Raw genomic sequence first — 27575 nt, 5'->3', positions numbered from 1 at the left:
ATGCGGCAGTATCGAAACGGCAAGAAAGATCGGATCCTTGCTGTGCTCCTCTATGGCCAAATCCGTATCATTGTGACGGGTTGGAACTCTGGCATCGTCTCGGCGGCATGTTATTTAAGCATGTTCGTTGACTGGATGGGGAATTACACTGTGTTAAAAACAGCGTTATGTTCACTGTGTAAGCATAACGGATAAGGAGTACGCGCAGAAGCGCGCTCCACCGTGCACAAACGGGTTCTCCCTACCATTTTCTCCATTCGACTTTCCTTCTCACAGTGTCAGGACATGCCTAGCGCCAGTCAGTCTTGAGCTACCGTACCGTTTTCATCTAGCTCCGTCGGTCTCGCATAGAGAGCCTTGCTGCTCTGGGAATATCCAGAGGCCTTCTCAATCAATCCTTCACGATGGAGAGTAACTTTGAATAAGCCTTTTGACACGGCTTTTCCTTCAATTTATTCATACGTTGGCAGCTGTCCAAGAAATAACTCCCTGCTATCCATGATCCGGAGGACCCGGCATTCCCTCCGTGACACATGATTTCATGTACTACGCGGTGTATTGCAGAGAAACTGACGAGCGAGCGGGCGTAATGGCGATTTTGCAAGAACGATTTCATTAAGTTTTCTATTGGGTATACGAGTTGTTACGTTTGACAAGCACCTCATCACCGCCCTCTATTCAGTCCCCCTTTTTGATAGCTCGTTGAGCCGGCCGTAACTTTTGATTTTCTCTTTAACCAGTAGACCATCCCCTCATCCTGTGTATTTGTATATGAAAATAATCGTTCAAGTCTTCGTTGTTCGGCGCCTCAGTGATGCATCAGAATCAATCAGCTAGAAGGGCCCCCACCAAGAGGCGCACCGCCGCCCAAGTCCATCCCCATGCTCATCTCAAGACTTGCCAGGTCCGTCGCGCTGAAATCCAGGTTCATCTCCTGCAGGATGTTGTTCATTTCCGCGTCGGAGATGGTCAAGTCCATGCCAGAGGGCAAGGCAGCGGTGGAGGACGAGGCCGATACCTGCGGCTGCTGTTGTTGTTGCTCGGACTGTTTCGTCGACACCCAGCCCTTGAACTTGTCCAACAAGACCTGGTCATCGGCCGCAGTCGTGGGCTGCTTGAGGATAAGCCTGGCCTGCGCGCGGAGGGCGTCGTCGGTGGGGAAGGTGCCCGTAATGGCGAACTCAGTCTCGACGAAACGGACGAGACCGTCTTCCAACTCGCGGGCGCAGAAAATGGTCGCCGGCTTCGCGTAGCGGGTCTTAAACGTCTCGAGATACTTGTTGAGGATGGCCGAGTCCGTATCGAACATGCGCGCATCCCGGATGAGGACGTTGGCCGACTTGTCGGCGAAGGGAGCCATGTTGCCCTTGGGGAAGGCGTACGGAGGCGCGAAGCCGGTGCCGCCCTGTGACAGGGACCAGGAGTCGCCAGGAGGGAGACCTGGACCGGGGTCCTTCGTGATGCCGGCGTCACGCTTGAAGCGTTGCAACCATTCTGCGTTGTCGGCTGCGGTTTGGTTCCATGGGTCGTCACTGGATTGTGGTTAGCGTCAAATGTTCAGTGGTCTGTGCGAGAATACTTACTCGTCGTATAGAATCCAACGAGCTTGGTGTTGAATCTCCGCGTCGGTAGGGACGTGGGAGCTCGGGTTGTTTGGGGACATGGTGGCTGCAACCCAACGACCGAGTTCTCGGGCAAGACGTCGGTAGCAGTTTGCGTCGTTCAAGAAGAACGGGCCGGTCTTAACGTAGGAGGAATTTTTGGAGTTGGAGCCAGCGTAACTTCCTATGGTTGGGTCCGCGATTTTCGGGCAGATGAGGTTGGAAGCAGCGTTGCCGGTGGAACTATAGGATGGCGATGTCTCCGAGACGGAGAGCTGAATTCCTCCTGCAGCCAACTGAGCCTCCGGAGAGGTAGTCCAGCTCGAGCCGGAGGCAGAGGGACTGAACTGATGGCGCTGTTTGAAAGCAGACAACCACTCCAGGTTATCGGCAGCAGTCTGGTTCCAGCCGTCATCGAACTCGTAGATAATGATACGAGCTTGTCGTTGCAGGTCAGTATCGTCCGGTTCGATTCCCAGCGCCCTCTGAGAGTTCATGTAGTCCGCCAACGAGCGCTCCAGCCTGCTGTAGTTGTGGATGGTCGAGTCGACTTTAGTCAAGTCGGTCGATCGTTCGTTCGCGTTCACAATGTCTTCGGTTCGGGGGAGGTGTGCGCGCTGTCGGAAGTTGGCCAACCAGTCGGTCGAGGTGTAGATCATCTTAACGAGCCAGTTGGCGATAAAATCGGAGGGAGTGGTCGAAACTTCCTCGATGCGTCCCACAATCTTACAAGCCTCTTCCTGTAGCTCCTCGTCCATGGCGGTCAGGCCCAACAGACGCTTCGCTCTGACGAATTCGTGAAGCTGATTTTCGAGCGGGCAGACCTCGAACAAGTTGTCCTTGCCGTTAATTTTCAGGGTAGACAGTCTGTTTTCAATCTGCGAACGCATCGGACCGAACTTGGCTTGTCGCATGGTTTCCTCCGTCGACATGATCACATCACGCAGCCATGAGAAGGGGTAGGAAATCTCTCGGATGGACAAGACTTCAGACGCGAAAATAATACGACACGCCTCTAGTTGCATCTCCTCGTCGCTGGGCATGCGGCCGGTCTTGTCGAAGTGGTTCTGCATGAAGTACGCCAACTCAATCTTGATGAGCTCGTAAGCGCTCCTGGGGCTCTCCGCCGGTGCACCGCTGGCCTTGTACGGGTATGGAGTGTTTCGTTCATTGTCAATGAGATCTATTTACCAGTTAGACGTCGGAAGCTGGTCTACGGGATATCTGAGGGGTCTCATACATGGCGGAATGGAGTTCTCGATCATCGAGAGCACCGGTGCTTCAAAACCCCAGTCACCCTTCCAGTCCGCCATGGTATTACCAGTCTTGAAATGCTCTGCCAGATGCTCAACACGAGAAGTCCAATTCGGGAGTACAACTCCACAGAAACCGCAACGCGACCGAATCTCTGGTGTGGCAACCTTCCATGCTTTCATAGACCAATCCACAAACTTTACGTTGTGAACTAGGCGCAGATGCTGGTTGAGATGATCCTTCCGGTAGAAGGTGCGCTCTTCAATAGTTCTCTCCTGGCAAGCTGTGTGGTTGTGTGATTCGACGTGGGCATTGTCGGGGTTGGCTTCGCCGCAGAAGACGCACGACAGCTGGTTCGTCTGCGGGTTGAGAGCCACAGGTCCGTCAGGGGCGCATACCCATCTCTCCAATGACAAGTGGAGAGACTTTTCGTGCCGTTGCCAGTCGTGCTTTGTTCTGAACGTCTCGGTACAGAATGTACACTGAAAAGTCTTGAGAGGGGTGGCGAGGGACGTCTTCTCGTCGGTGGGCTTGCCACCAGCGCGCCTCCTGCGACGCCTGCGGCCGCGGTTGAAGGACCCAAACGAACCAAAAGATCCGCGGGAGGCATGCGAGTAGGCAGAGGCAAAAGAGCCGCCCGACGAGTGCGAAGTGCCGACACTGCTCGCCGAGGAAGCATTGCACTGAGACCTACCCGACCCATCATCCGTGAAGTTGAAGCTGTAAGGGCTGTTGAGGCCTGAGGAAAGTCAGTACACGCAATGGCCGATATGTATGGCGGGTATGTATGTACCTGATGAAGAGGCCCCCGAGCTGGAAGCAACGGCGCGAGCAATAGCCGTGACGGTGGCAGGTTCGTTTTCGGGCGGAGAGTCCACCCAACGCTCCAGTGGGTTCATGCGGCTCGTTCTGCCATCGGGAGCGGGAGTGCCCCGTCTCTGTGGAATATCGATTGGACCGGTCCAGCTGCTGCGGACGTGAGGTGATGTGGAGCGAGGTGCCTGTGTCTTGCCCCGACGCCGGGCGTTGGCAAGCCAGTTGGTGATCTGGGTCTTATTGAGACCCGTCTGACGCTGGAGCATCTCTTTCTCTTCATCGCTAGGGTAAGGGTGACGAGTGTGCGTAGAGAGCCAGTTCTTGAGGATCCGTACCGATTCCCTCGAGAAACGGGCGCCAATTTTGGCTGGAGTTGCCGACTTGTTAGGTACCGGCATGGTAGGTTCTTCTGAAGAGGTGCCCAGGCTCTTGAGCAAGTCTGGCGTCGATGAGCCCGGTATGCCAACAGGCATTGCACCATCCTCCTGAGGTATGGCACTGGGATGGTCTCCCATGGTGGGCCAGGGGTTCTTGGGAAGATTGTCCATTTGGAATAAGTCAGGCTGGGTAGCGAAGCTGCACTCGTTTCGCAGAGCAACACAGGAAGTGCAGTAGTTTTTGTAGCGACCCTCTCGAATCTTTTTGCACTGGTAGCCTCCGAGGGTGCAGTTATCGCAGGGAAAGTCCGGGGCGACCCACCAGTCTTCAAGCTGGTCGCACTGTTCCTTATCGAAGGTACAGTTGGTGTTGAAAGATTGGGCCATGGCGCTGGTCAGTTGCGCGTTCAGGGGGCTCAGGGTGTTGTTGTCAGAATGCAGGGCACCCGGCGCATTCTCTGCCGAGAAGTGCTGAAGAGCGAAGAAGCCAAAGTCGTCGTCATCCACGTTCTCCAATACGAGATCCAGGTTGGGGTCGGCGTGCGAGACGTCCTGGGAGGGCATGTTGAAGATGTTGCCCACCTCTGCGGCGGCCGCCTCCCAGTTGACGAACTCGTCCATGTCCTCGTGGATGGTTGTCATGATTAGGGAGCGCCCTTAATGAAGGGCGCGGTTGGTCGATCTGGATGACCTGCGGAAGGGCGTCGGTGTCATGGAGCGGCTCCTGCAGATGTAAGTCGACAGGGCGTCACAACCAAGAGCGTTGTCAATTGTCAAATGCCAACTGCCACAGAGCAAACGAAGCCCCGCCCAATTGTAAGCCTGTCGGAGCAGACAAGATGATGGAATCGGGAGACTAGTTCGGGTCTGGCGGCGTCTTGACAAATACAGAACAGGAAGGGTCGGAGGCAAAGGAGGAATTGGTATAAAGATGAAGGATACAAAAGACGGAGGAAAACTGGTTCCTGGCATCGAAATCTTTTATTCAAAGCCTCGCGCAGTTTCGCAGCAAAGACGAGGTCAAGCCAGATGGACGTCCCGCGTCGATGGGTGTTCCCAAGTGGGAGTCACCAATGGCTGGGTTGGCTCGCCAGACCAGACCGGGATCTGTATGGGTCGCGTGTGCATCAACTTGTCAAGAGTGCGCCCTTCGCTCGACAAGTCTACACCCTTTGGACGGGGACACCCCCACCTTTACATCTGCGCCGGGGTGCCGCTTGGACTTTTAGGTGCTAAGTAGCAGCCTCCAGTGTTCGTTTGCGGAGGGAAGGAACCTAACTGCGGAGTCGACATCGGAGTCGTGGGTTGGTGTAGATGCAGATAGCCAACCTCGACGTCGGCCGACTCGTACAGGCCTTCATGAGCTGCAATTGAGTTGAAAATCAACTAAGTCCCGGCAGTGCCTCTTGTCGATGCTGTCCCGAACAACACGCGCGCCATCGAGAGCCATTGGCTGGCCAGGAACCCGTCAGATGATGCTTGGCGGTATCTCGAATACACACTTGGACCGGGCATCATAAGCGCTTGGGGACTTTGGTGGTCATCCTGCGCCTAGGTAGTCCGGCTCAAATCCCGGGGTCCTTTCTAGAAGTCTCAAGTCATTTCTAGGTTGGCAACCAGCGCTGCACAGGACGAACTCAACATGCCATTGCAGCACAGAGGCTGCAGCTCGGTGGTCTGCCTCGCTACCTGGTTGGCGTGTCCAATGTAGGTAGGCTGCAACGCAGCCTGCCGTACCCATGCTCGTTCTGCTCGATGATGGTTGATGGGCGTTCGAAATGCCCGTCTGACGGTGAGGCCGTCAGCACAATGACGGTTGAGCCAGGTCCTATGGCCAACCCTCGGTGTGTCGTTACCGAGCCTGGATCGCCGCTGAGCGTCTTGAAGCCTTCGACCTGTGTAACATGCATTATTAATAATTGACCCGCCTTCTGCAGCCATCCTCCCAGGACAGCACGTCTCCAGGCATTGGAAAAATTCGCCGCTAATTATCTGTTGGAGGAAACAAGCGCGAAGCCTTTCTTCGGGGCAGCATCCGATACCCTACTTGCCTACCCGCGCGCCGCGATCGCTGTCGAAAGGACGGCTTCGGCTTCGGAGTAGAAGCACATGAAGATGGTCATTGCCTTCCTTCCCTCCCATGCGAGTCAAGGTTGAGGTCGAGGACTTGTGGCGCGTTGTCGCGAAGACACAATTTTGGGTTCCCGGCGGAAAGACAACCGCCGTTGCCGCCTTTCTCCATACCAACGTGGCCTGATTCTGGGAACATTGACCGGCATCGCGAACCATCCAAGTGCCCTGGAGAAGCGAAGATGACTCCTTCGTCCCCATCGAGGCTTGAACCCGGTTCGGGATGCGAGCTACTCTCCGCTCCGTACTCGTCTCGACGCAGAGCCCCGCGACACACGCTGCGGTTTCTCCGCCCTCATCTGGGGGAGGCATGAATGACATATTATGCCGACAACCGCATCCCGTCCCGCCGCTGACCGCCGTCTGAATGAAACCAGGTCATCTTCGGGCCCTGTCTCGGCCTGCGCTAACGTCGGATCACCCACTCGGGGGACCCCACCGCCGTGCCACACGCCTGAACAAAGCCCTTTTTGTCCTTGGCCTTTTCGCCGACTCTCAGCGAGGTCGGAGAGCCGTTGGATTCTGGTTGGCCCAGGTCTAACTTCACAAAGGCATTCGGCCGACAGTAATGGCTTGCGACGCTCAGCCTCGGTTTGAAGTGGATAACCTCGAAACGCTGCGTCTGATCGGCCGGGGAGACGACGGTGCAAATTCCACGTTGCGCGGAATGCAGAGCGACCTTGACTACATTCCATCTTGCTAGCCAGCATGCCAACGGCTTGTAAGCTGAGTGGCTGGCTGACGACCTGTCCATACTAAAAGAAGGATACCGACGAAGCAATTGGATCATGGTGGAAGGTGTTGCGGTCCCCAACGCCACTCTTTGGCATCTCCTGGCGCAGTTTCCTAACGACATCTCTGTCATGTCAACATCTCCGTCACATGAAAGCTCCAGAGAGGCCCCGGCGACGAACGACTTGAAGCGCACGACGCATAGCTATGTTCGCTGACTGCTGGGGAAGCCTATGTTGTGTGGCTCACGCCTGCATACTCAACGAGCAAACAAGCTCGCTGGCGGTGATTCACTTACAGGGACGCGCCCTTCGAAGTCGAACCTGGTTGGGCTGAATATCGTATGCCACGAAAGGTGATGACGGACCGTTGCCGTTGACGTCGCTCTCGGAGTCTCTTTCAATCCTCAGGTTGCACCGGTGATATTGGCTGTCCTCGGCTTCATTCTGATCTCTGGCACCCAGTGGGTGTCCCAGTCCTTTCCACCGCTACGTACGTCTGTCGTTGTCGTTTTCATCGGCATCATACCTCTGAGCAATTCCCGGACAGTCAAAAGACAACGCCCGCCTGGCGCGGCATTCAAGGATTCACCATGCGCCAGTCGTACGGTTTGGTTGTTCAATTCTTTTCATCATTAGCTTTTGTGGCGTGTCGTCTGTCTCCCACCGCCGGTTGGGTGTCTCGTCACCAATTGATAGTACACATGAAAATCGCAATGACAAGGTGGTATAGAATTAGAAGCCCCCGCGCGCTGACCGACCCCGAACGATACACTAACCCCGAACGCAACCTGCTCCCCCGCCTCCTATCACGAGTTCAGGATGGCGGCGTGGCACTCGGTGCCGATGTTTGGTGTCTCAAGCGCCGTCCGGTTTTGAGGGCCTGGCTTGAGGTAGCAGTTGCCAGGCGCTTTGCCCTCCACGGCGCCTGATCTCGTCGTCCACAGAGGAATGAAGCTGACCCCTGCGCACGTCGCATTGCCGTTGAAGCCGGCTTCGTATGAGCTAAAGGAAGCGCAGGCGTCCATGCAGTTGTTGAAGTTGGCGGTGAAGAGCGACATCAACGGGGCGTTCGGGGCGTTGGAGTTGCAGAACATGGTGAAAGTCACCTTGTTGAAGACTGTCATGCCTGTCAGAGGGGGATCCTGCGGAACGTGGTCTCGGAATTGAACTTACAGTCTGTGGTGTACGTCTGTCCCGTCGTCGTCTCGTCCTTGTTGGAACAGTTGTTGGAGATGGAAGCGAACCCAGTCGCCGTCGCCGAAGAGCTCGCCGCCGTCACCGTCACAGTCGCAGATGGCTGCGTGCTAGCCGAAGCCTCGAGGGCCGCGAGCTTGTCGAGTGCATCATTCGCCCGGTTCGCCTCCACGCCTGTTCCTGCTGCCAGACCGATGACGGCCGCGGCCAACACTGCGATGATGATGGAGAGGATGAAGACGAGGAACGTGCAGCCGCAGACGGTTTTCCTGCTCTTCTGCGGCGCGACAGACTCTCCAGGTGCGTGATACGTCGAACGATGGTCCGCGGTGCCGCCATATACTGACGGATCAACTGCCGTTGACGCGTAGGCTCCTCCATATGTCGAGTCCTCTCTCTTGATCGGCGTGACAACTTGCGGTTGGGGCGAGGTGGGATAGGACTGAGCAGGAGGATGGTACACCTCGGGATATGCTTGATGAGGTGCCACCTCGGGGCCTTCGTCATAATGCTGAGGAGTCGACATCTTAGTACGGACAATCCAGACGTCTTGGCTGAGGGTTGAAGACTTTAGGAAACCAGAAGGCAGGAGAAGGGAGCCAAAAGACGGAAGGAGACCGGCGACTTACCACTGGGGCCATTTTTATGTACTCCGCTCTACTCATATAGTCCGCTCAAAATACAGAGAGCAATAGAAGAAAGGCGAGGCGGTGCTTGTTGGCTGAAAGGATTGGCAAGTTGTGGGACGGGAGGCATAAAGCTAGACCAACGAGAAGAACCGAAGGAGCGGCGGATGGGAAGACATTAAAGCCCAAGCTGCAGTAAAATGTGACAACTTGGTGCCCTCACCCCCGGTGTTACCCATCCTTTGGGCTGATGGTCAACTTAGTATGTGGACAGCCAGGAGAGACAGTCGCTACGCCTAGCTTGCTACACTAGTCGAGGGGGCCAGTCCTGGGCGGGATCCAGTCCATGATCGCCATCCGCACACACACTCGGCGGGCGAAGTACTGCAGGGGGCACGCAGGAACGGGGGCCGAGACCAGCAGCAGCACCCGTATCACTTTGCAGGCGTAGGTAGGTTTGACATGCTGGCTGCCTGGCTGGCTCTTTACCGATGTTGTCTTAGACGAGCTGAGCCGGGAGTAAACAGGGTAAGAAAAAAGCTTGGTTAAGATGAACGGACTGATCGTGCACGGCATGGTTTGTAAGGCCGGCGCTAAACATCCTTCTAATCTACGGTAGTACGGATATCGTCCGTGGTGAGATTTTGAATGGTAGAAGCCTGGGACGCGCTTGGTTAACGACTTAGCCGCGAAGTAGGCAAATACGCGAGCGAGTCGTCCCAAACCAGCCACGAAAGCTTGTTATGGTTGTGCAGTATGCCACTGCCAGCGAGTGGATGTCTTGGCTGTTCAACGTGATCGACCCTCCAGCTTCATGACGGAAATTGGCTTTATTGCAGAACATTCACCGGCGATGCCTTGTCCTACGACCCCCTGGACGAACGAACCGTGGTGACGGGAAATGGCCAATGAAGAAGGGCCATTGTGCAATCTCCATCCAGAAAAGATGAGCATCACGACATCTTGTTGCTGGGCTGTCTAGCGCTGACCGGCTGGGGAAGGGGACCCATGTGCTAGGTATTCGTAGGTACGATTCCGAAGTTGAGGACGGTTTGTGGGCCCCCCACCTTTGGCTCAGAGTCGTAGCAGTTGCGTGCCTATTGCAACCCTATCGTTTCTGTCAGCCAGGTTCTTGGGGCGACAGTCTTTCTTTTTGACATTCCGTGGCCGCGGTGTTCAGGTGTGCTGAGGAAGAGTCCAAGATTAGACATGGGACGAAGGGAGAGGCGCCGTCTGCCTTGAGTGATTATGTTTGATTCTGGCGCCGTTGTGGCGCTCCCGCTATCGTTTTATCAGCAGCTTAAGCCCTTCCCGCTGCACGTTGTGGTGCACCAAGTGCCACGCTTCTGGCCCTACGATGTCTCGAGAACGCTCAGCCATGGAGGGCTGGTCGTGAAAATACCTTCTTCCTCCCCCCCTCGCTTCGTCCCGCCGGCAGAAGGCACAGAGTCATGTGGGTGGTGTGGTCCTCTCCGAAGGGGCCTATCACAAACAGCGGTTCGTGGAAGGGTTGCCGCATTTGTCAGGTTCGTCTTGGCTAATGGAATCCTATCTCTCTCGTCTTCTTCAGCCCCTTCTCTGTCCCAGCAGGGGGCGGAAAACAGGCAGGTCAGACGGGCTGGAGGATCAATAGACAACATCCCGGCAATCGTTGACCTATCAATATAAACAACATCACCTCGTCGGTACCCGGCTCTTGACCGACATTTCCCAATAATCTGCAGATTTTCGACTTTCCTTTCTACTTGCGGGAGCAGCAAGAAGGCTCTGGCTGTGAAAGGATGAAAAGATGAGCGAATCTTCCAGGATGACCCTGTGTAAGGAGGGCCACCTTGGGGCTGGCCTGAGCTTCTAGCCCCCTGTTTCTGTTGTTAGTCTCGTCAGACCCCGCAGCCCCCGCCATATCGGCCAAGCCATTTGTGGCTTTACGAGGCGAAGCATCCAATCAGTGTGCCTGGGCCCCTGGAAATAGCATTTAGGCAGCACAGAATCCCGGGATCCAATACACACTCTCCGATCGAGCTTTCTTTCACTGCAACCTGGCTCCACTAGAGATGCCTTCCCCAATCCGAGCCTACGAATAGGCGCCAAGAGAAAGCAGTGGACGACAGATCGTGAACAAGGGCAGAATCGCCGACCCGGCTGTCAGCCATCATGTTAAAAGCCCACAGACTGTCTCGATGTGGTCGTTGGAAGTGCTCCCAGAGGAAATCACCCCTCCGCTCCGTTGACTCGAGACTGGCGGCTTGATCGCATTTGAATCGCAATTTCTGGCCGAAGAAAGAACCATGAGCATCACGTCGCCAACCTAGGTGTAGAAACCTCAGACGAAGCTTGATCATTATGTTTACCTTGGCGGAAGGGGTAGTTGCCTAGTAAGGCCATTCAGGAAGCGAGTCCCTCACAAGTCGGGCAATGCGACCCTGGCCCCTTCGTGAAATGATCTCTGCCGCCTGCGTGTAAGGGTCGCTCACGAATGATACAAAGTCCTGCAATGCGCTCAATCCGCCATTGCGTCTCCATTACAAGACATCGACCGCCGTAGTCGCGTGCTTCCCAAGCACAGTTTGGCAGCTTGACGGTCGACATTGCAGATAGCTCGTCTCATCTTCTGGGGCGCAGGGGAAGAACACGGCAACTGCAGGGACGACCAAGTCTTGGAGCTGCGATCTGGGTACCGGTGGCGACGATGTTCTTACAGATCAATATGGATGGTGTTCGGGAGGCATCGCATCTGTTATCGGTGGAATCAGAGCAGTGGAGGACGCAGACGTGCCAGCCCATGTCTCGCAGCAACTGGACTGATGCTTACCCCGCGAAACTCGTCGAGGCTCCGAGGAACGTGTCAACGACTGTGCGTTCAGCAGGTGCATGTGAGCTTCGGGCCAGTCAAAGTCAGTGTCAGTCAGCCATGGTTGACAGCTGGGTCGATAGGGCATGACACATTTCGGTCGAGATGAAAGGGAAGATTTTTGGTTACCCCGCGTGTTCGGTGCGTGGGCGAGAGTGTGTTCCTGGGCAGGGCCGTGTACGTACGTCCAGCAGCAGCAGCAGCGGTCGTTGTTGGCATTGCGTTGGCAGCGAGCGACGTGGGGACGTTACTGGACCAGGGATTAAGCTTCATCGTATTCCCTTCCCCAGTTTCATGGGCTCTTGAAACTATGCCGCCCGCCGCACTTCGCTAGAGTTGACGAACGCGTATGCCCCCATTGGCAAATCTCAAATCATTTTGCAAGTGATGATTGGCCTGGAAACTCACACGGGCTGAAGGCAAGTGCCTGGTCGAGGGTGATGAAGGCAAGGTGTCCATCCACTGGCCTCGGATTTGGCTTGAAGTCTACCATTTCCGCAACCTGCCTACGATGCAGTACAATGTGGTCAGCAAGGTTGCGAGACCGATTGGCATCCGCAAGGCAAGGACGGGTTGGTGGTCCAGGCGAAAGCTCTTCAGGAAGGACGGACACCAGCGTGGCAGGGTGGTAAACCTCGGCTGCGATGACATGCACAAGTGAAAGCTGTTCAGGGCAAGGTTGCATGCGGTGTGGGCCTCGAACGCTGAAGTCAAGCGAGCAACGGCCTGCGAATGGCAAGAGATGTGATGTGCAGCGTTCGGGAATTTTCTCACCCTGGACCATGAGGATGAGGCTTACGAAGGAGAAGACTCAAGAGTGCTTCCAGTTGGGCGTCATCTGTCTCTTCTTTCATTCCTCTGACGGCATCTACATTACTGAATACCTTATCTCAATACCTAAGGTACCTTAGGTAACCTAAGGCAGTGGGCTGGCACTAGCAGGTCGCAGCTACCTTACCTTAGGTACCTTAGGTAGCTTACCTAGGTAGGCACCTACCTACCTACCTGGGCACCTAAGATACCAGAAACAGGCCCGTTCCCGTGTCGAGAGAATGGACCCGACGGGCACAGGCCAGAGCAGGTGCAAAACACCGAATGGCAAGCACTACCCAGCAGCTCCGGGTTGCGTTCCGGTGAAGTCGGGTGGCGTAAGGTCCAGGGTGGGAGCGAGCAGAGCACCAGACGCAGGACACTCGCAGCATGCAGCATGGAGCAGGAGCAGGAGCTGGAGAACCTTCAATCAATTCATTCCATTCCAGTCCACTTGGTTTTTCTAATTGCCATTTTTTCTTTCTCTCCCACGCCTACTCACTCGCCTCACTCGCTCGCTGCACTCTCTGCTCTGCTCTGCACCACCCGACCTCGACCGGGCCTCATCTTTGCTTATTCTTCCAGCTCCCGCCTCACCATCTGGCCACTCAACACGCGAGCTCGCCTTCGCCCAGTCCGGAGCCATTGGTCGGCCCACGACGTTGCCCCGAAGCCCAGCGTGAGCGATGCGACAAGCCATGTTTCCTCGGCCGCAAATTGAATAATGCACGGCGTACTACTCTCAGCGCCCGTCGGCAACCAGCCTTTCGTCTTGCTTTTCACATCTTGATCCTTTTTTTCCAGCCTCTGCCCGCCTGCTCTGCGCTGCCCCGCTCGACCACCACCTCGTCATCCACAACCGACAAACCATCGTCGTCCGCCGTCGTCACGACTTGCCATCGTCGGCGTAGCCCGCCTCAATTAGGCGACCTCATGTAACTTGATACCGAACGGCATCAAACAAGACGACGCCAACGAAAGAACCTGTTCATTTTTCGACCTTTGGCCATTCGAGCTCCCGGCCGACCCCAGCTCTGGAGTTATCCACCGCCTCACGCTCGTTATCGTACCCGTATCCCCTGCGCTCCCTCCGTTCCCCCACCAATCCGCTGCTTCGTCCTGTCTTTCTTAACCCCTCCCCGCCCATCCAAGCTCTATCGCAACTACCCGCCATGCCTACCTATCTCTGTCACGGTTTTCGTTGGGATCGCCGAAGTATTCGAGTTTTCGTCGTTGTCCAAAATATCGATGATGCCGCCCCGGAATGGATCATAGCGCCAAACTCTTCTCCCGCTATTCTCGAATCCTTCTACTCCCTCTTCGATTTTCTCCCCGAACCACCTCCCGAAGATACCGAAGCCCAACGAGAAAAGAAGAAGCGGAACAAGTCCAAGCCTCCCAAAGCTGGTGTTCTCAGGAACGAATATGACGTTCCACCCTCAACTGTGCCGCCCGAGGAGGACGATGTGTTGCAGAACAGCTGGAGTGCCGTGAAGCTACTCGAAGAATACGACCCGACAGATTTGAGCTACGTCAGTCGCCCCTACGCCTACGTCGCCGACCATGTCGTGCGCATCGATTTGAGCAACTCAATCGCGGAGGAGATCATGCGCTATGAAGAGCGGTTGGGCGAGACAAAGGCCATGGCCAGTACCCCGAGTGACGAGTTTTACAAGGCCAAGAAGGGCTCGACATCGGGGAAAAAGGCAGGGTGGTTTGAGAAGCTGAGGGATCAGCTGCAACGTGGTGAAGATATTCGATGGTATGTCGTGGTCTGTGGTGACGAGGTGCGCGACTTCCCCGAAGATATGGGTGCAGCCAAGGAGCAAGCGAGGGAGGACGACCCACGGGATGCAGAAAGCGAGACTCCGAGGGGTCGCGATAGGAGTGCAGGCCCATCATCGAGACCGACAGCCTCGCCCAAGGAGTACATATCAAGCGTACCGGCCAGCCAATTCGCGTCGGCAATGTCCCCGCAGCAATTACAAGTCTCGCCAAAGGAGGCGGGACTGCCCTATGGCACCCTTTTCCAGCACCCCAACATGAACACGGGGGAAACGCCAGCACTATTACAAACGAAGCCATCTATGGATTTTAGGCCCAAGACGCCCAAGGGTGGTGGCTTCAGGAGGCTCTTTGGGAAAAAAGACGAGCCATGAAAGCCCTAAGTCTACGGAGTGCATCGGGGAAGGCTTGTCATCATGTGCGTATAGTCGTTGCATTTATTGTTCTGGCCCGAACACCACGCAACATCGACCTCATGATATCCCCAATTCTGGCCGAGCAAACTCTACGGGAGGGAGCATTATTACAAAGCGACGGCGAATAATAAAAGACTTGTTTACATCCAAAAGAAAATGATGGAGAGCTGTCATGATACATTACCGCCTTGATCGTCGTCCTCCCCCAATCCACTAACTGCAGCCGCAATGAGCGCCCCCGGCAACCCCAGCTTTCCGCGTTGCGATGGCAGGGGTAAGCTTGCTACGTCATTGGCCGAGGCCTCTCACCTGAGCTGTATGGCTGTTCCAGGTATTTTAGCAGGAACGCGCCCAGCTCGCTCCTTCGAGACACCAGCATGGACTAAAGCCATCCCCAACGCCCATTTTTCTCATGCGGTTGTGCGGCTACCTACACTGCTTGCGTCGTGCGAATTGGTGCGCGAGTCGGCCAGCTGCAGCCTTTCCTGTTTCCATGGTTTAATCAACAGTTCCTCTCCGTCACAGACTGTGGCCACCTTGCGGTCTCGCACACATCGATACGTATGATATCTCATCATGGCCCAATTCTCGAGGCTTCGCGTCCCTGACGCCTCCTCGAGAGCCGGCGAAACGTCGCCATCGTTCGCCCAATCAACAGCCGAATTCGACCCGGACAGCGATCTCGAGCTCGACGGTGCGGAAGGGGATTTGCAATTCCGTGAGGCAGAGCTCGGTGGAGGCCAGGCCTATGAGCTCAAGAGCTTGGTAAATCCAGCAGGAAAAAAGGACGACGGAGGCGAAGACGACTTATTTTCTTCACGGAGGCGGATGAGCAACAGCACCGTTTCGAGCTTTCAACTATACACCCCCGACGAGGAATGCGCAGTTGTTCGCAAATTCGATAGACGGTTGGTTCTGTTCGTGGCGCTTCTGTTCATGCTGAGCTTTCTGGATCGGTCAAGTTTGTTTACCATTACAACACCTCTAGCCATGTTGATGCTGATGACATGTCGCACACAGATATCGGCAACGCGCGCATCGCAGGTATGGATGAGGATCTTCAATCGCATCCACCTTGGGATGGCTGGTACGAATGGACGCTGACAGCCTTCTACATCGCGTACATCGCCTTCGAATGGATGTCGTTGTTGTGGAAGCTTATTCCGGCACACATCTACGTCTCCATAATTGTCTTATCGTGGGGCTTGACCGCTGCGCTCCAGTCAGTCGCCGTGTCCTATCCAATGCTCATCTGTCTTCGTGTTCTACTGGGAATTGGAGAGGCAGGGTTCACTGGGATTCCGTTCTATTTGTCCTTCTTTTTCAAGAGGGAGGAACTTGCGTTCCGTACTGCTATCTTCATATCAGGTTCGTCTGACTCGACAACGCCCTCCGCTTCAAGGCACTGACTCTGTGTAGCTGCGCCGCTAGCGACAACCTTTGCGTCTTCACTGGCCTGGCTGATCATCAGTTTCGCCGAATATGGCCCAATCGCTCCGTGGCGCCTACTTTTTCTAGTCGAGGGGTTCCCCTCCGTCCTTGTAGCTGTAGCTGCCTGGCACATTATCCCGGACACTCCGGAGACGGCACCATATCTCACGGCACGAGAACGCAAAGTGGCACGACTCCGCCTTCGACATCAGAAACCGCATCGGACGCGTAGCGAAAAGAAGGACCCTGGTCTGAAGCTTCGCGAAGTGGTCGTCATCCTCTGCGATCCAATGGCCTGGTTGACGGCTGCAATGTTCTTTCTAACAAACATGGCGTATTCTTCCCTGCCCGTGTTCCTGCCCAAGATTCTGCACGAGATGGGTCACTCTCGCTTGGAATCACAGGGGCTTAGTGCACCTCCTTATTTTCTGGCCTTCCTCTTTGTTTTGCTGACGGCACACTTGTCCGACCGATTTCAGATACGATCGGGCCCAATAATCTTCCACGCTCTCGCATCGGCGGCTGGATATGCCGCCTTAGCATTGTCAGAGCCATTCGGCCTGCCTCCGCCGCTGCGCTACCTGGCTGTGTATCCCGCCGCGATAGGATTCTTCAACGTGGTGACACTCACCATTACATGGAGCATCAATAACCAGCCCTCCGAAAGTAGGCAAGGGGGTGGATTCGCCTTTATGCAATTCATTGGGCAATGTGGACCACTCGTGGGGACGAGGTTGTATCCGGATCGAGATGCACCCTTCTATATGCCTGGCATGCGGACCTGCGCATGCGCGATGCTCGCTGTAGCTGTTCTTGCGCTCATCCTAAGATTTTACCTCGGCTACTTGAACCGAAAGATAGACGCATCAACCACAGACAGCGTTGATGCCGAAGAAGAACAAGGCCTCGTCGATTCTGCTGGGCGTTCAAAGACAGTGAATGAAAACTTCAGATACATGCTTTGATAGCCTGGAAGATATTATCATCGGACAATTGAGATTCTGAATAGGGGTTTTTATCTCTGCCGACATGATGTTGGAACGCGTTATTTAGGGTGCCAATGAAGATCAGCGTAGACTTTTCCACATCTGTGGAGGGTTGCTACGCCTCATCCAAACTGTTGGAGCCAAGGTCCCAAGTTGACATGAACACCCGTGCACGGGCCAGTTGCCCATGCAGCTCAGACCCCAGGCGAGATGTGTGGAGATGGATCTGATGAGACCTCGGCCCCATCCATCTACCGTCACTCGTTATCCGAACGCCGGAGGTGGACTTCTCACAGCCGCATCCTCAACTCAGTTCGCCATCGGTCTCAGGGTGGAAAAGGAGTCATCATCACTCATTTGGTGAGGCGCAACGTGTGTCATGTTACTATTCAAGAAGTACATCAATCCTATCAAGATCCGGCCCATCACCCACAGCTTGGCAGCAGTCCCGTCTCACCGGTCACCAGCCGCGGCGGCAAGAACAATAACAACCACAGCAACCATGAAGTCGGAAAATCCAGACGCTAAGCACTTCCTCTCGATCCCATGGGCCGCGGCGCATATCGATGCGCCGGGGACGGTCCGCGAGACGGCGTCGTCGCGGTTCCCGAAGCAGGACACCGAAGACGAGCTCTTTTCGACAACGCTGCACACCGACAAGACCATCGCGGCGTTCCTGACGCTGTACAAGCGGCCATCCGCTGCTTATGGGGAGAACATGATTCGCGAGGTCAAGGCATTGCTGACCCTGCGGCACGGGGTCAATGGGTACCCCAACGTCTCTCACGGGGGTATCGTGGCTACGATTCTGGACGAGGTCATCGGGCTGGTGTTCCCGGTAAACAAGATCAACGGACTGATCCCAGATGGGGCGTACATGACGGCGTATCTCAACACGCAGTACGTCAGGCCCGTTCAGACGCCGCAGACCATCTTGGTGGTGGCTACGGTGAAAAAGGTCGAAGGGCGCAAGTACTGGATCGAGGGCGTGATTGAGGACAAGGACGGCCAGGTCTTGGCCAAGGCGGAGTCATTGTATGTCAAGGTTAAGGAAAAGCTGTGAGTGGTGAGAAGGGTGGTGCGTAGAGGGAAGCTGCAGCTTGCCGGAGGTATCTAGATATGCGGTTTTTGTATAGAGTAGACATCGGAAGGCCGGTATTGTTTCGAATACATGTGATGAATATGAAAGGACGGTTCAATTTGGCATTAGAGTCTGGAGAAACCCCAAAATGAATGGTTGACATCGAGGATGAGAAGATGTCCCAGGTGGCGCTGATGACAAGCACGATGCGGACTGATCAATGTGACCGCGTGTAGCGATAACAGCAAACGTGTAGCGATAACAGCAAATGAGATGACTACCTTACGTTTAAATGAAGTCTTTTTTGAGAAAGAGCGTCGGGCTTTATGAAGCGGGAGACTTGTATTTACTCGAGAGAGTCGCATAGGGAGCACCCGCCCCACCATCCAAAATGTTTCGTTCTGACCAAAACACCATGCCGCCATCACCATCTCAGGATCTCACATCGCCATAAGTTTACAACCTCAAAAATATCGAGAGAAAAAAAGCAAAAAGAAGAAAAGGCAAAAGTTTAACAACGCGCTGCGATAGCGCGCCACATCGAGCTTGTCGTGAACACACAAGTCAATAGAGACTCGAACTTAGTGGTATTTATACGGCCTCTATCTGAGCACGCCAACTGTGCTTTTACCGACTGAGCCAAAGGCTCGCATCAATGCCGAACTTGTGATGGGAGCTCTTCTTTTTTTTAGGGGGCATATACCTTTGCGCGAATGTCCCAGCAGGGTGTGAGGGTTGAGTTGGGAAAGCACCTGAGGTTCGTGGTTGCCTTCGCCGTCAGGGTTGCTGGAACCACGGATCAGCAACCTAGGTACGTTACCAATAACCACAAAAGGTGGGCCCATAAACACTCGATACGCGCTGGGCCGGATGCCTCCTGATTTTACAGCTTAGCCTACGAGTTTCTTGTTTTCCTCTTTCGCAGAGTTTTCCTGGCAACGTGCTGATGATACTTAACTACCTGCTCTCCCACAAGGGGAGATGAGGCTTCTGGCGATAATGAACCAGTGCAAAGCACATGAACTAGAAGCCTGCCTCACTAAGTAAGGAGTTGGTTTCTAATACTTATACCTCTTTCGAAATGGAGCTGCAAAACGTTTTGCGCTGCATTTTCATGCCCGCCAGTTTAGATGCCAGGTGTCCCTAGAAAGAAGCCGAGTCAGGGTATTGAGGATACAAGGTACTAAGCAGTGCTTGAGAAGTTTGGTATAGCACATGAAGAAGAATAGAACAGAGCTGTCTAGGTGCCGTCAATGTTGGCCGATATCGTAGACGTGGAGAGGTGAAGTCTGCAGAATACGTCCTGCGGCTCCGACGACGAGACGTTGACTGACCAAAGCGGGTCACCACGCTAAACCTATTTGGGACTCGATTTCTGGGACTTCGCCCCGGATCCACCTAAAATTTCATCCTTCATCGTCAATTACATCCGCCATCGCACCCTCGCGTTTCCGGATTTCAACATAGAGATTCGCGGTTCCTTTTCGTACTGACTCGGACCAAGTCTCAATCTACACACACTCAGACGAATCGGGAGACAAATCCACTCACCGAAGCAGAAAGGCGGTGCACTCGTATCTCACCTGCCGCCGAGGCATCATCTCTCACCAACGTCGAACGCACACACACACCCTCTCTTCCCGGAACATGGCTCCTAAGCGCGCCGCCGAGGGCGCAGCATCCTCGGATGCTTCCAAGAAGCCTCGCAAGGGTTTCCGAGTTGGCCCAGAGAACCTGCCTGAAGGACCCTGGCGTAGAAAGAGTGAGTTCCCGGTCTGCTGAACACAGCGACCTCAGTCGCTGACAGGCCTTACAGTCGAAAAGAAGAAGGCAGAACTCATCCACAAGGCCAAGATCAAGAAGCAATATGCCAAGATCAAGGAGAGGGAGCTCGCTGCTCAATCGTCATCCAAGAAGCAGCCGCAGCAGCAGCAGCAGCAGCAGCCCGCCGCGAAGGACTCTAGCGACGATGAGGACGAACCCAAGTCTCAGACACCAGAGGCACCTGGAGTGGACTCCACGTCACCAGAACTCGAACAACATGAAGAAAAGCCGACGCCATCAGGCCCCGACCCCTCAGAAGTCCACCCGACCCGCTCAGACCTGATTGCCAACGACGGCGAGCTGCCCAATCCAAACACCATCGCCGTCAAGCGCAAGCATGGCAAAGGAGAAGACGACGACGACCATGATGCAGACGACAAGGACGGCGAGGACGACGCGGGCGTGGACCGTTATAAGCCGCGCAAGCCCCGCCGCCCTCGCAAGCCAGGTTACTACGAGAAGCAGCTGGAGCGCGCTGAGAAACGCAAGGCCGAGGCCGAGGCCCGTCGCGCCGAGATCCAGCGTCGTCGCGAGGAGCGCGAGCGCAAGGTCGCCGATCGTGAGAGGTTACGTCGCGCCATGGCCAAGGCCCGCAAGGGCAGCGAGAACGGTCAACGGAAGCTCGGCCGGGAGAGCTCGTTATTGCTGGAGAAGGTGAAGCGCATGGTTGGCAACTCCAAGTGAGCAAGTGCCTGGAATCGCATACAGTGCGGCGGCGTAAATTTCTTTTTCAATTGCCTACCTAGTTTGATACCACATGTCACATATTGTATGGTTGTAGGCATTAAGGGGTTTAAAAGTTCGGTTCGGGTTTTTTTTTTTTTGGCTTTTGGTCTTTTCTTCTCAGAAAATGAGATGGCTAAACCATCCACTTAACATTTGCAACGGTACTGCTTCAAATGCCATTGTTCCGCAATGACACCCTCCTGTGTGCAGCTATCATGCCTCCCGTCAGCCATCCTCATTCTTCGTCATCCACTATGCGTCATCGTCTGCACCACCCTCTCGACAGCTCGGTAAAAAAAAGCCCGCCGCAAATGAAATCATGCTCAGCACTCGGAAGCCAACGAGTGAGAGTAAGTAAAAAGTGCGCTCGCAACGAATGTAAACACGTCCCGCCGGTTCTTACTCCCAAACCCGCCGTTGAGAAACAAGAAACTCCTTTCGTGCCCCGAGGCAAGAAATGTGGATATCATTAAAGCTTCCTAGCATGGAACGCCCCTTTTTCTGCAGTCGTGGCAACGGTCAACGGAAAAAACGGAAATCCAAACGTGAAAAGTCAAAGGCCGTCAGCGATGGGCAGGTCGTCTTCGAGCTAGGAACGGTGAAAGAAAAGCTGTCGAAGGCGTAAGGTCGTGGGGGTGTGGATATATACAAGTTTTCTTTTTTTCCAACACGGCAAAAGTCCATCCAAGGCCAGCTGTTTAATCGATGAAGATGGCATGGGTGTTCTCAATGACGAATTGAACAGCCAAGTTCTTGGCGTGCATGTCTGTCATCTCTCGCTCGAGGCTGGTATCTCTCATGATTGTCGGAGCGAACACAACCGCAAGGTTTTTGGGAGACATCTAAGCCGCCGGTTAGCTACACCACACACTACGCCACTGTGAAGAAGACATACCAAATTCTCGGGTTCTCTTTGAGCCACCCGCGCAAGATGAAACATGAGGAACTCAAGGCAGTCGCGATGACGCTCAGGCATGGAACCGAACACGTTGCGAAGGTGATCGCAGCGCTCAGTCTTATCCGTGATGGCTGAGAAAAAAGAGATTGTCAGTACTTGGGGTCGACTTGTTCCGGGAAGAAACTTACCATTGGACTCAAGCACCCTGTCGTAAATATCAAACGTCAACAGCGGGATTGGAAGCTTCCTGAAGTATTGCTTCAACACACTCGTCACTGCTGTGATATCGAGGCCGGGGTCCGAGATGTCGTAATCCTCGCTCTTGTCAAACCCTTCCTGAATCATCTTCACCTGAGAGTTGCCACCCGTCTTTCGATAGATACCCTCAATATCCATACCACGGAGCTCTACCTCCTCAATACAACGAGTGACAACGCTGGGAATGGTGCGGCGCTCGAAGTCGGCTCTCTCAACGAGGTCAGAGCCGAACAAAGTAGAAGGTGCCTCCGCAATTGCGGGTGTTGCCACATTTGTTGTAGACATCGACTTGCCGGCAGCCTTCTTCCCGAAGAAACCAAAGCTTTGTTGCGAAGGTGCACCTTTCTGGGCGTTGTTCGGAAGCTGAGTACTCGGGGCTTCGACCTGAGAGACGGTCATGTTGTATGGCAAGCCGATATTGTCGCCTGTAAGCCCTGGCTGGTGTATGCCACGCTCACGATCATTCTGGAATGCGACGACGGCTCGGTTGACACCCTTGGCCACGTTCTGCGCCATGCTCTTGCCTCCCTTTTTCCAGTTGAACTTCTTAACCTGGCCCTTGCGAATATCCACAACTGTTGGCCTGGCCTCCACAACAGGTTCCTCTGTCTCGTGGACAAGTGTAGTGGTCATGCTGGCGGAGTCCGCCAAGTTCAAGTTAGATGAAGAGAACACCTTGCTTTGACTATAGATGCCTAGACCGTTGGGTGACTTCAGTTCGCCCCCGATTTGAGACTTGAAGCGTTCTTGGATCTGGTGGGTGAGATCGTTATTCATGTCGGCGAGCTGGGCGTTCTTGGATGAAAGCTGCTCAAACTCGAGCAGAGCACGATCTCTGTCGGCGATAGCCTGGTTCTTCTCGTCGATCAACTCGTCACGTTCGGCGTGAAGCTGCTCGATAACGGCGCTCATAGTCTGCTTCACCTTATCAAGCTTCTGCACGAATTCTTTGATCGCGGAGTCCTCGAGATCGCGAGGGTCCACAGGCTTCTTCGTTTCCTTCGCACGTTCGACGTATCCAGCCAGTACCTCCAACTGCCTGATCATAATCTCAGTCTGGGTATCCAATACCGAGACGGTCTTGCGCTTCTCAATTAGGGTCTTGTTCAGTCGCTTCAGGTCCTTCTCAGAGGTGAACTGCCTCTCGAGCTCCGCCACGCGGTTTTCCGAGTTTCGCAGCTGCCGCTTAAGCAGAGCTGGATCGTCGCTCGAGTGAAGCGAGATGGGACTGCTGATAATCTCGTGGTTCGATGGATCCTCAGCGATGGGCGTCTTTGGCCAGCGAGGGGATGGTGTACCACGGGTGGTCTCGCTAATACTCCTTGTGTGGCCGGTGACTCTGTGAGGGTGCTGAGGCATTTGAGGGTGACTGGATTCGGTGCTATTGGTGCGACCATGACGAACGGCGTTCGACACACGACGAAGTATCGATGAAGAACCTTCGTCAGTGCCCAGAATCCTAGCCATGTCCTCGTCCATACTGAAGTCGCCACCTGCACTCCATCTCGGTAGCTTGGGCGAAATCTTCTCTTCGCTTGACGCATTCGCCTGATCCTTTGCGGGAGGTTTGGGGGTTTTCGCGGGAGCTCCGGGCGGTTGCGGGGGTGCTCGGGGCTGCATGTAGGTGTCGCTGAGCTTGTGCTCAGTCATATTCGGGCGCGCGGCAGCGGAAAGTCCCGATGAGCTTGTCTCATCATATGTGTTGGATCGCCCAGCAGGGCCGACGGTCTTGCCGTTAGCTGTAGAGAGAGAAAAAAAGTTAGAGTCAGTGCGTCCTGCATCGATATAAAACATGGGTTCGAGAGCACATACCGTTGCGGGTGGGCAATTCCTTTCTGGTGATGGACTTGGCCGTCACGTCTGTTCGAGATGAAGAGATGGAATCCATGGAGGGTCGCACATCGCCTTCATCTCGCTGTCTCGAGTCCTGGGACGATCTCGGGGTTCCGTTACCCATGCGAGGAGGAGAATCAGACGAAGGCAAGCTCGGGAATGGCTCCTTGTCTTTGCGCAGAACACCGTCACTGCTCTTGGCACTTCCGCTTTCAGGGGTCATGGCGGCGGAATGCGATGCGCTTCTTGGACTGACCAACTTCTTACTTTTGGGCGCATCCTGCAACTTGAACTCATCGATAGATGGCGACAGCTTGCCGGCGGTCACCTTTTGTGTCCTCTCATCGTTGCTGACTGATGCGCGAGGATCTCTCGACGACTTTGATGTTTTGCGCAGCGGCAGCTTGACCGATCCCGACTCGTAGTCGGATGAAGTCTGACGACCCTTCTCTTGGAAAGCAATGTGCGGCGTTGAAGCCGAGGAATCGTTCTTTTTGTCAGTGCTAGCTCGAGGAACGCTGTTGAAATAATCCTTGTCTTTCTTGGGAGCGCCTGACAAGTTTTCCGACGTCGAACGCGGGGCAGTATTCGAAATAGGTGACGGATCCAGAGCCACCGGGATGAAAAAGCCGTCATCGCCACCGTTGGTGTCGCCGGCGTGATTGTTTGGGGCAACGATTGTCGAATTGCGATTGTTGCGGTAGTTGGATGGGGGCAAAGACAGCCCGTCCTTGGCATTTTCTGAAGGGCGTTCAGGGGAGCGTGATGGTCGGCTGCTGTTCTTGGACGACGAATCGTTTCTGCTGTAGGCCGGGCGGGGTCGAGGTGATAACTCAGTCGGTGTATCAGAATCAGGGTCGACTCGAGTGTCGGAAAAGGCATTTGGAGGTATGGCATTGGGCGGAAGGGCGGGCAAGGACTTGTCGGTTATCATAGGAGACCCGTCCTTCTCCCGCGACTTGGCCTGGGCTGCTGCTTTCGATTTTTTCCTTCGTCTTGCCATGAGCGACTCGTGGCAGCTCATGCAGAAGATCCCCTGGGAGGTTCGCGCGTATCGCAGGTTCTCAATCTTTCTCTTACAGTTGCGACACCGGAAGCACGTCGCGCAGAACGCTTGGTCACCAGTGAGGATGGCGAGGTCTTCGATCTTGTTTCCGCAAGCACTGCAGCTGTATGTGCAGTTGTTGCAGATGAGCGACCCATCGCCGAGCAGGAGGAGGTTCGCGTCGGAGTCGAGAAGTGTGCCGCAGGTATTGCAGCGGAAGCAATTGAGATGCCATCGGTTGCCGGCTGAATCGGGAGGAGACTCGTTAGCATTGTTGAACTTGGAGACTGCCGGTGACATTGCCATGGGGGATAGCATGGCGATATTGGCAAGACAGTAGACGATGCCGAGCGGACAGCATGCAACTGAGTAGGGCAGATAGAGAGAGGGAAGGCGAGGGGGAAAAGAAGCAGCTGAGCAGACATACCAAGTTCGAACGCTTTGCCCTCTTCTAGGATCTAGTCGGGTAGGGCACCGCCATCAGTACGTGCTCGCAGACGGGCAGAAGTTAACGGGGTTGGGCCATCATACCTCTCCGCAGCCTTTGCAAGGGAAGACGTCGTCAGCGTCCATGGGGCTCTCCAAGTAGTCCTCCATGACGGCGGCCATGACGGGCAATTCGTCCTCGCAGCGGGACGTCGTCACGACAGATTTCTAACAGATGGGATGGGATTTGTCGAGGATCATGAACGTTACGTCGGCAGCAGGATGGTCGGTGAGCAAATGATCGACCAAGAAAAGTCGTATCATGGGACGACGAAGAGGGAAGGGGTCGGCAGGCTGTGCGGCTCGTGCCAGGAGCTCGACAGAAGGAGGCGTATACGTCGGGAGAATAGCGTCGAATGGGTGGCGCTCGGTGATGTGCTCAGGGTCGCGATGGTATCCAGCCCACACAGAGGGATGAAAAGTAGGAGATGGAACCAGGACAGCGGTGGCGGTGCGTGGCAGCTTTGGGGTGAGAGGTACCGTCGAGGTAGCGTAGGTTTCGTATGACTTCGGTTGGGCGGGTTGAGGTAATTCGTCGAAGGGGGGGAACTTCGAAAATGGACTTGCGGTACGGATACTCGAGGGCTCGGTGCCTCTGAGGGGGCGAAAAAGGGCGGCGTCGGGCGGTCGATCAAAGTCAAGGTAAGGTGAGCTGCTCTGCGAAGTAGCTGGCGGCTGACCTCCGGGTCTGGCAGAGACCAAGCAGAAGAAGCAGAAAAAGAAAACAACAGTAGCTGAAGCTGACACGAAAGCGTGAAATTGGAGATTTTGATCAGGACCTAGGCCCTCAAATCGTCGGGACGATGGGGAGGTGCGACGGCCGACGTGGAGGACGGGCGAGACTATGTTGACTGCGGCAAGCCAGGGCTTGACCAGGTGGTACCGGCTTAGCAGAAGAGAGGGCGAGCAGAGGAGGGACCACGTAGGGATCAGAGAGGCACGGGTGCCTTGGACAGGTTCAGGGGGGCTGTCCAGGCCCGTAAGGAGGTACAAGTGGGTGAATGAGTGCTCTAATGAGGCAGGGTGTAGAATACGCGCGGGCCTTGCGTTAGTGACGGAAGGTGATGTGGAAGACGGGATGTTAGTGCACGCGCGAAGGACAAGGAGGAGGAAGCCGTCGCTGCCTTCGATGCAAGCCGGAGAACGGCTCTAGGGGAAGAGGTGGGAAGGTGGCGCTTGACGTGGAATTTGGGGGGGGGGGGGGGGGGGGGGGGGGGGNGGGGGGGGGGGGGGGGGGGGGGGGGGGGGGGGGGGGGGGGGGGGGGGGGGGGGGGGGGAGGAGAGGGCACTTGTGTGTGTGCGTGTGCATGTATGTGGACAGGAGTTTGGGGGTTCTTGGGGAGTTTGGGGGGGAAGAGGGTGAGACCGATTGTGGACTTTGGGGGATTGCGAGCCGGGAGAAGGTGACGGGAGGTGGAAAGAGCAGCAGTCTGACAGGAGGACTTCTGGAGTCCTTCGGTCGGGGCGGTGCGGTACGGAGGGGGGACGGGGCGGGAGTGGGAGTGGGAGGTCGACGGCAGCCAGCCAGCGGTATCGCTGTCTCCCAGGTTGGCCTTACCTTGGAGTCCCAGAGGTGAGGTTCTGTCTCTCCAAGGCACCTAACCTTACCGTACCTGACCCTGAATTACGTTGTTGGATTGATGTTGGTGGCTTGTGTGGGAATCTGGCATGCAGAGCGCCGACAAAGTACTCTGTACCAGCCAAGGTATTGAGTCTCCAAGGCATATGTACTTCTGCACATGCACTGCAGAGGCTTCATGTATCTCCCGGCGGTGTGCATTGCGGCAGGCGACCTTGCCGCATGGGAAGAGTGACTTGGTCGCATTGTCTTGCAGACTCAGAACAAATCCCTTCTCTGCCTCATCCTCCTCCTCCAAAAGTATGTAAACTTCTTCTGCCTCTCGTCTCTTCATTATTTTCCCCATTTCTGCCCACGGAGGAGATAAAGTGACAGCCGAATGACGCACAGCCCAATAGCAAACGGGACAGGAGGAGGAGAAAGTGAAGGTGAAGCCGCCCCAGAGTCGGGAGTGTGGCACAACCGGTGGAACCCCTCGATCCCCTTTTCTTTCCTTTCCTTTCCTTTCCTCTCCTCTCCTCTCCTCTCTCCTCTCACCAGGTCCGCGGAGAGAAGGATGCCTTCCGTTCCAGCCAGGCACCTCAGCTTCTTCACTGGCTAGCTCGGCTCATTGTATTGGGTATTGGGGGATTTGGCAGGGGCCAGTACTTGCCGTTGAGTTGAAGGGTTGTGAAGGTGAGGTACTTGATACCCCTGCTTGTGGTACAACACCTGCACAGCACAGTCCTCTCCACCTTCCAGCGAAGTCCACACATGATGTTGAAATTGCAATTCGTATTGCAAGCGTCTTGAATTTCCAGCCTGATGGTGGTGTTGGTGGGTTTCCCCCCCCCC

The 27575-nt window shown here is 55.1% G+C and overlaps 6 protein-coding genes across 6 annotated transcripts; 3 read left to right on the top strand and 3 right to left on the bottom strand.

The window, feature by feature from the left end:
- Positions 1-829: 829 nt before the first annotated feature.
- Positions 830-4690, bottom strand: GCG54_00008008 (Homeobox protein 4; the record flags this gene model as incomplete). The annotated part of the gene is made up of 4 exons (XM_045407981.1): positions 830-1532; positions 1584-2784; positions 2842-3594; positions 3649-4690. 4 exons carry the CDS (start codon positions 4688-4690, stop codon positions 830-832), a joined length of 3699 nt encoding a protein of 1232 aa, XP_045265653.1.
- A 3028-nt stretch (positions 4691-7718) lies between these two features.
- On the bottom strand, positions 7719-8632 carry GCG54_00008007 (uncharacterized protein; the record flags this gene model as incomplete). The annotated part of the gene is made up of 2 exons (XM_045407980.1): positions 7719-8029; positions 8086-8632. The coding sequence occupies 2 exons, from the start codon at positions 8630-8632 to the stop codon at positions 7719-7721; spliced, it is 858 nt and encodes a 285-aa protein (XP_045265652.1).
- Positions 8633-13565: 4933 nt separating this feature from the next.
- On the top strand, positions 13566-14552 carry GCG54_00008006 (uncharacterized protein; the record flags this gene model as incomplete). The annotated part of the gene is made up of 1 exon (XM_045407979.1): positions 13566-14552. One exon carries the CDS (start codon positions 13566-13568, stop codon positions 14550-14552), a length of 987 nt encoding a protein of 328 aa, XP_045265651.1.
- Positions 14553-15170: 618 nt separating this feature from the next.
- GCG54_00008005 (putative transporter) lies at positions 15171-18074 on the top strand (the record flags this gene model as incomplete). Its single annotated transcript, XM_045407978.1, has 4 exons — positions 15171-15555; positions 15615-15962; positions 16014-16960; positions 17520-18074. The coding sequence occupies 4 exons, from the start codon at positions 15171-15173 to the stop codon at positions 18072-18074; spliced, it is 2235 nt and encodes a 744-aa protein (XP_045265650.1).
- A 1665-nt stretch (positions 18075-19739) lies between these two features.
- On the top strand, positions 19740-20600 carry GCG54_00008004 (uncharacterized protein; the record flags this gene model as incomplete). Its single annotated transcript, XM_045407977.1, has 2 exons — positions 19740-19854; positions 19900-20600. 2 exons carry the CDS (start codon positions 19740-19742, stop codon positions 20598-20600), a joined length of 816 nt encoding a protein of 271 aa, XP_045265649.1.
- Positions 20601-21340: 740 nt separating this feature from the next.
- Positions 21341-25285, bottom strand: GCG54_00008003 (putative Rho-type GTPase-activating protein 4; the record flags this gene model as incomplete). The annotated part of the gene is given in 6 exon segments (XM_045407976.1): positions 21341-21484; positions 21538-21671; positions 21729-23537; positions 23611-25089; positions 25104-25134; positions 25208-25285. 6 exon segments carry the CDS (start codon positions 25283-25285, stop codon positions 21341-21343), a joined length of 3675 nt encoding a protein of 1224 aa, XP_045265648.1.
- Positions 25286-27575: the final 2290 nt, after the last annotated feature.

The sequence above is a fragment of the Colletotrichum gloeosporioides genome (genome assembly GCF_011800055.1).
Source record: "Colletotrichum gloeosporioides strain Lc1 chromosome Unknown consensus_35, whole genome shotgun sequence".
NCBI classification, from domain to species: Eukaryota; Fungi; Ascomycota; class Sordariomycetes; order Glomerellales; family Glomerellaceae; genus Colletotrichum; species Colletotrichum gloeosporioides.
This window is presented reverse-complemented; position numbering and strand designations above follow the sequence as displayed.